Source organism: Taurulus bubalis (genome assembly GCF_910589615.1).
Source record: "Taurulus bubalis genome assembly, chromosome: 12".
In the NCBI taxonomy this organism is placed as follows: domain Eukaryota; kingdom Metazoa; phylum Chordata; class Actinopteri; order Perciformes; family Cottidae; genus Taurulus; species Taurulus bubalis.
Window position 1 is genome coordinate 26,860,395 of NC_136600.1, and position 7,169 is coordinate 26,867,563.

At 52.9% G+C, this 7,169-nt stretch overlaps 1 protein-coding gene across 1 annotated transcript in view; it reads left to right on the forward strand.

The window, feature by feature from the left end:
- LOC306744718 (CD82 antigen) overlaps positions 1-1,338 on the forward strand; it is a gene marked incomplete at both ends in the record, with an annotated part of 4,187 nt that extends 2,849 nt beyond the window's left edge. Inside the window, 4 exons of the mRNA XM_079227400.1 lie at positions 425-517; positions 589-783; positions 884-967; positions 1,126-1,338. Of these exons, the coding sequence (XP_079083526.1) occupies positions 425-517; positions 589-783; positions 884-967; positions 1,126-1,338 (585 nt within the window). The remainder of the gene's footprint in view (positions 1-424; positions 518-588; positions 784-883; positions 968-1,125) is intronic.
- Positions 1,339-7,169: the final 5,831 nt, after the last annotated feature.

Below are 7,169 nucleotides of genomic sequence, written 5' to 3' on the forward strand. Positions count from 1 at the left end.
ATGTTATTATGTACGTCTCTGGTGTCGACCTGTCAATCACCTTGTAGCCCCGCCCCTAAAGCGTCCCCTGCTTTATGGTCTGTTTGACTCTAAATTACCATAATGTACTAAATGAACATCATGCTGTATTGAAGAAGACTTGAAACTAGAGATTGAGACATAAACTCATGTTTACAATGTTTACTGAGGGAATACATCAAGAGAAGTAGAGTCATTTATATAGACTTCTATACAACCAGAGGAGTCACCTCCTGGTGGTCAGGAGAGAGAATGCAGTTTTAACACATGAAGCATAGACTTCTATACAACCAGAGGAGTCGTCCCCTGGGGGCCAGGAGAGAGAATGCAGCTTTAACACATGAAGCATGGACTTCTATACAACCTGAGGAGTCTGTAACTAATAATCACGTGTTCCTCCTGTCAGATTGAACAGAGTCTGGATCAAACGGTGGAAGGGATCATCCTTGATTACGGAGGACCCAACAGTTCCATACTGATGGACAGGATTCAGATCTCCGTGAGTCCTTCTGGCCAAACCGCCGTCTGTCCCACGCTAACCGAACATAACGGTACGACGTCCGTCCACAGGAAGACTGCTGCGGCCGGACGGGCCCTTCTGATTGGCTGCAGAACGTCTTCATCCAGAGTCTGAACCGGACCGATCTGGACCTGCTGCCGTGTTCCTGTTTCAGGACGAGTCGCCCCGCCGTCGGCTCGCCCTGGTGCTCCGAGCTGCTGAACCTCACCGGGCCGTACGGGGTGGGGAACGGGTCATATGAGCAGGTACACACACACCCACTCACACACACACACACACACACACACACACACACACACACACACACACACACACACACGCAAACACATGTGTTTCCTGCTGCAGGGCTGCAAAGAGAAGGTCACCGATTGGCTGCAGGAAAACATCCTGACCATCGTCGGCATGGACGTCGCTCTCATGCTGGTGCAGGTACATCATGTTGTAATGAGCACAACGGCCTCTAGGGGGCAGCAGCCATTTATTTTGGCAGGGAAAAAGGGTGCGAGGGCTGTAGAGTTGAGAGAAGAATTTCCCCAAGGGGATTAATAAAGGATACTTTCTTTCTTGTCCTCTGTGGACGCGTCCAGGTGCTCCAGGTCGTGCTCACCGTGTCTCTGTACCGAGCGCTCGGCAGGAGGGCCGCCGCCAGGATGGCCGCCGCCAGGAAGGCCGTCCGGCTGTCCGACCCCGAAGAGGACCCGGACCACGGGCAGCAGAACTACGCCTACGTGGACCCGAACGACGGCGACGGAGACCCCGCCCACCCGGCTTATCACCACGACTACCAGGACCACAACTAAATGCACCCGGTGTCGCCGACGGGCTTCTTCAGAAAACTCTTCTCAGAATGGAAATGTAATACATTATTATGGTTGGTGAAGGGAAACCGAGAATATTGTTATCTTAATGCAGGTACAATCAACACCTCTGTCAACAACAACAAACAAACATATCAAACCTGTTAGCTGTTAGCCGTTAGCTGTTAGCCGTTAGCCGCTAGCCGTTAGCCGCTAGCTGTTAGCCGTTAGCCGCTAGCAGCACAATCCTGCTTGGCTACATAACGGAGGAAACAGCGTTGACGCTAACAGAGGTTTCAATGAGTTACATTGTGATGCGTTCAGGCTCTATTCAGTAAACACGAGTACTGGCCTTAGGTAAATTATAACGTTGTCATGATGTGTTCAAATGTAATCTGGTAAAATGTAGTTTTTGTTCATGAACTTCAATAATTCCAGTTGTTTGAAGACTTTTACACAGCAAATAAAGATGAATTATAACGTTTATAAGTTAATAAACGAGTGGATGTAGAAGTTTGTTGGAGTCATTGTTTTACTTTTGTTTCACAGTGGTCTCGAGAATGGTGGAATTCCACTGGTGTTTACTGGTTTGGTGAGCGACTGTCCGGCTGGTGGGCAGGGCTTGGTGGGCGTAGCTTGGTGGGCGGGGCTTGGCAGCCGGATCACAAACCTCCTCAAGTTACAGATAAACAGTAAATGATTGAGACAGAGAGGCAGTGACTATGAGTATTGATCCCTAATTGATCGGTGATGACGGTCATAGGGATCACTGACGGGTTTGCAGATCAGAGGTCAGAGCTTCAGACTCCTCGACTCTGATTGGTCGTTGTGTCTTCGGGTGGAATCTTACAGACCTCTGCACAGAGTCTCAGTGATGTCAAATAATGTCTCCGAGGCCCTGAAGGCGGCGAAACCACAGTGACCTTCATCTTTTACCTTCATCATCATTTCACTGAACGTCAGCATGAAGCTGCCTCCTCTGATCTGTCTGCACGCGCTCTGTGGTAAATATGATTTATTATGAAATACAAGATCGCATTCACAGAATGCGATTAAATGTCTAGAATTTATCTTGAACAAGAAATGCATCCCGTCCCGATGTTACCGGCCTGTGTGTTGTCAGCCGGAGCCCTGCTGATTCAGGCAACTGCCTCCGTATCCGTGACCCCGGGGTCAAAGGTCAGCCTCAGCTGTGACATCACTCAGATGGGTGGGTGGTGCTCTCAGGTGGTGTGGCTGCACGCCGGGCGGCTGAGCGGCCTCAGCGTGCGCAACCGTTTTGCGCCCTGCGGCTGAGAGCGGCACTCTGTGTCCGCTGGAGATCCCCAGCGCCGCCCTACAGGACGCCGGCCGGTACTACTGTGTCCACGTCAACGGGCTGATGCTGCTGACCGGAGGCGGGACCACGCTGACAGTCTCAGGTGAAGCAGCTCGCAAACAAAGAAGCAAAACAACAAACACAGCATTGTTTTCCAAAAGAGATGAGATGAAGATAAAATGGCTGATGTCTTCACATTCAAATATTCTCAGAGCTTTAAAAATATCCTGGTCGTTGGCCCAATCAGACGGATATTAATATATTTGAAGTTTGTCTAGAATAAGACACCAATAAATCCACTCAGAAATGACAGAAATAAAAGAATCTTCACGTTTTAGAATTCATACCTTTTCACTCAGAGTCCAGGGTCCACAGTCCGGTGTTGGACGTCCTGGTTCCATCAGACGGCGTCGACTCCCTCCTCCCCGTCCTGTTGGTCTTTCTGGTGTCTGGGCTGGAGGACGCTGGTCGGGTCACGGTGGACTGGGAGGTGGACTGGGAGGCGGACTGGGAAGCGGACTGGGAGGCGGACTGGGAAAAGGACGAGGCCGCCGGTGTCCGGAGGCTTAGACCCAGAATCCTCTCTGACGGCGAGTCAGGTGTCGTCAGCGTACGGGTTTATGTTCCCAGAGGAAACTGGATGGGAGGAGCCCAGGTGTCCTGTGTGCTGACCGACGGAGAGCTGCAGGTCAGAAAGACCGTCAGCAGCCAGACAGGTGAGTCCACCTGAGTTCACCTGAGGCCTCCTGAAAAGGGGGCCTCTAGTGGGCCTGAAGGGAGCCTAAAAGGGGCATAAAGGGGGACTCTAGGGGGCCTAAAGTGCCTAAAGTGGGGCCTAACGGTTGGCCTAAAGGGAGGCTAAAGGGGGACCTAAAGGTTGGCCTAAAGGGAGCCTAAAGTGGGGCCTAAAGTGGGGCCTGAGGGGAGCATATAGGGAGCCTAAAGGTTGGCCTACAGGTTGGCTAAAGGGAGCCTATAGGGAGCCTAAAGGTTGGCCTACAGGTTGGCTAAAGGGAGCCTATAGGGAGCCTAAAGGTTGGCCTACAGGTTGGCCTAAATATTTGACCATTTCCCATATACACAATAACTTAGAGAGAGTAAATCACATTCTGAAAGAGTGAACAGTATGTTGATATTTGGCACAAAGACAAAATAAAACCTAAGAATCATTTAAAATGAAGACATACAGTACAAAATGTTGGTTACGGTTGGACTAGTATCAACTATTTAATTTAAACAAAAAGTTACTCTGATGGGTTCAGAATATTGAAAGTCAAAGGGAGCTTATAGGAAGCCTAAAGGTTGGCTAAAGAGAGCCTAAAGGTTGGCCTAAAGGGAGCCTAAAGGTTGGCCTAAAGGGAGCCTATAGGGAGCCTAAAGATTGGTCTAAAGGGAGCCTATAGGGAGCCTAAAGGTTGGCCTTAAGGTTGGCTATTGGGAGCCTAAAGGTTGGCCTAAAGATTGGCCTTAAGATTGGCCTTAAGGTTGCCTAAAGAGAGCCTAAAGGTTGGCCTTGTCACGGTTTAGCGCCACACTTTTCCTTAAGTTATTTTCATCCTGTCTGCCTGTCTGTATTCTAACTGTCCTGTCATTTCAGATCCTGCTGCACGCCCCCTTCATCAGTCACTCCCTCCTCGTCAGTCCTCATTTCTTGCACCTGGCCCATCCCTGTCTCACCTGTTGCACATCCCCTCATTAGTCTTCACTACTTAGGTCCCCTCACTTGCACTTGTCCCCTGCCAGATTGTTTTGTGTTGTTGAACCTAGCTCTCCAGCATTCCTTGTGTGTAACCTGTAGTGACCTGTTAAGTAAAAGAATCGTATTCCGTACCTCTGCCTTCCTGAGTTGTGCTTTTGGGTCCTTGGATTATCGGGCCGTTACATTACAATCTGGCCAATTATGGACCCAGCACAACCTTCTGCAGCAAGCCGGTTCGAGAGGATCGAGAATGCCCTCCAGCAGCACGAGGCGCAGATGGTCCGCTTCGCTGCGGAGACACGGCAGTCTGCAGCAGTCCAGGAGCAGGCTATGACGGCGATGACCACCCAGATGCTACAACTGACGACGGTCCTGACCCAGCTGGCAGCCGCTGCGCCGTCTCCTGCCTCTCCACGTCCGGCCTCTCCACCTCCGGTCTCACCAGCGCCTGTGCCAACACACGAGCCTCGTGTGGGTACCCCGGAGCGCTACGCTGGAGAACCTGAGGTCTGCAACCCATACATCACGAACTGCTCCATCCTGTTCTCTCTGCAGCCCCACACCTTCGTCTCGGAGGAGGCTAAGGTAGCCTTCACCATCAACCACCTGACTGACAGAGCGCGACTGTGGGGTACCGCTGAATGGGAGAGACGCACGCCGGCCTGCTCTTCGTTCCTGTTGTTTTCTGCAGAGCTTCGCAAGGTTTTCGGGGCAGTTTCCAAGGGCCCAGATCCAAGCGGGGGACTAGCGGAGCTGCGTCAGGGAGACCGGACTGTGGTAGATTATGCCTTGGAGTTTCGAACAAGAGCACGCCTTAGCGACTGGAACGAGGCAGCACAGTGCGAGGTGTTCTTGACTGGGCTAGGGGAGTATGTTAAAGATGAACTGATCTCTTTTGATTTGCCTGCCAGTTTGGATGGCTTAATAGAATTGACTTCCCGAGTGGACAGACGCATCCAGGCAAGGCGACAGGAGCGACGCAAGGGGGAGACAGATCGCCGCGCTTTCAACCAGCGTCGAGCTCCTCCGGCAGCCACCAGCTTCACCTTGGCCTCTCAACCAGTGGAGGTTGAGCCCATGGAGGTAGGGCGCACCAGTCTCACTCGCGAGGAGTGGGAGCGCCGTCGCCGGGGAGGTCTTTGCCTGTACTGTGGCCAGGCTGGTCACTTTGTATCCCGGTGCCCAGTAAAAGTCATGGCTCGCCCGTAACAGGGGAGGTACTGGTGAGTCGAACCACAAGACTCTCTCAACCAAAGACCCCTTTTCCACGCTCAGCTGCTACTCGTGAACGGATCACAGACCCTAGCTACGTTCATTGACTCTAGTGCTGATGACAGCTTCATTGACGAGGACCTAGTCCGTCAGCTGGGTATCGAGCGGGTACCGCTGCCATGCCCTGTTCCTGCTAACGCTCTGGACGGCCACCTACTGGGGACAGTGACTCACCAGACCGCACCAGTTCGTATGCTCCTGTCGGGTAACCACCTGGAGACCATTCGGTTTCTTATCCTGCGGTCACCCCAGCATCCACTAATCCTGGGACACCCCTGGCTCCGTCGCCATAACCCCCACATCGACTGGGCCACAGGGGCCATCAGGGAGTGGAGTGCATCATGCCATCTGATCTGCCTGAAACAAGCTGCTGCAGTTCCGCAGTCAGCTTGCCCCAGCTCTGCGTCGGATCTGTCAGGAGTGCCTACGGAGTACCATGACTTTCGGGAGGTATTCAGTAAGGTCAAGGCCGCATCCCTGCCCCCACATCGTCCCTACGACTGCTGCATTAACCTGCAACCAGCCCCCACCCCCCCCCCTCCCCCCCCCTCAGGGGCCGTCTCTACTCCTTATCGGCACCTGAGAGAGAGGCCATGGAGGCGTACATCAGTTCCTCCCTAGCTGCTGGGATCATCCGTCCCTCTTCTTCACCTGCAGGTGCGGGGTTCTTCTTCGTAGGGAAGAAGGACAAGTCACTTAGGCCATGCATTGACTACAGGGGCCTCAATGACATTACCATCAAGAACCGCTACCCACTCCCATTCATCTCTTCTGCCTTTGAGTTGCTGCGAGGGGCTACCATCTTCACCAAGTTAGACCTACGTAACACCTATCATTTGGTCCGGATCCGAGAGGGGGACGAGTGGAAGACAGCTTTCAACACCCCCACTGGACATTATGAGTACCTGGTGATGCCCTTCGGTCTGACTAATGCCCCAGCCGTCTTCCAGGCACTGGTGAACGATGTGCTGAGAGACATGCTGAACAAGCAGGTATTTGTCTACCTTGATGACATTCTCATTTTCTCGAGGTCCCGAGAGGAGCACATCCACCATGTTCAATCGGTCCTCCAACGCCTCCTGAGGAATTCCCTGTTTGTGAAGGCAGAAGTGCGAGTTTCACGCCTCTTCTGTCTCCTTTCTGGGCTACATCGTGGGACAGGGGATCGTGCAGATGGACCCTGCCAAGGTGTCAGTGGTGACGTCCTGGCCCATCCCTGACTCGCGTAAGCAGCTGCAACGATTCCTGGGATTCGCCAATCCTATATAGCAGCTATAGCTGCGGTTTATCCGCAGCTATAGCACCGTGGCTGCCCCACTCACACACTTACCTCATCTAGAGTGCAGTTTCGGTGGTCACCTTCGGCTGAGGAGGCCTTCCAGAACCTGAAGGCCCGGTTTACGTCGGCTCCCATCCTGCAAGTCCCCGAGACAGTTTGTGGTGGAGGTGGACGCCTCCGATGTAGGGGTGGGGGCCATCCTGTCCCAGCGGTCTGCCAGCGACCAGAAGCTCCACCCATGCGCCTTCTTTTCCAGGCGGCTCTCA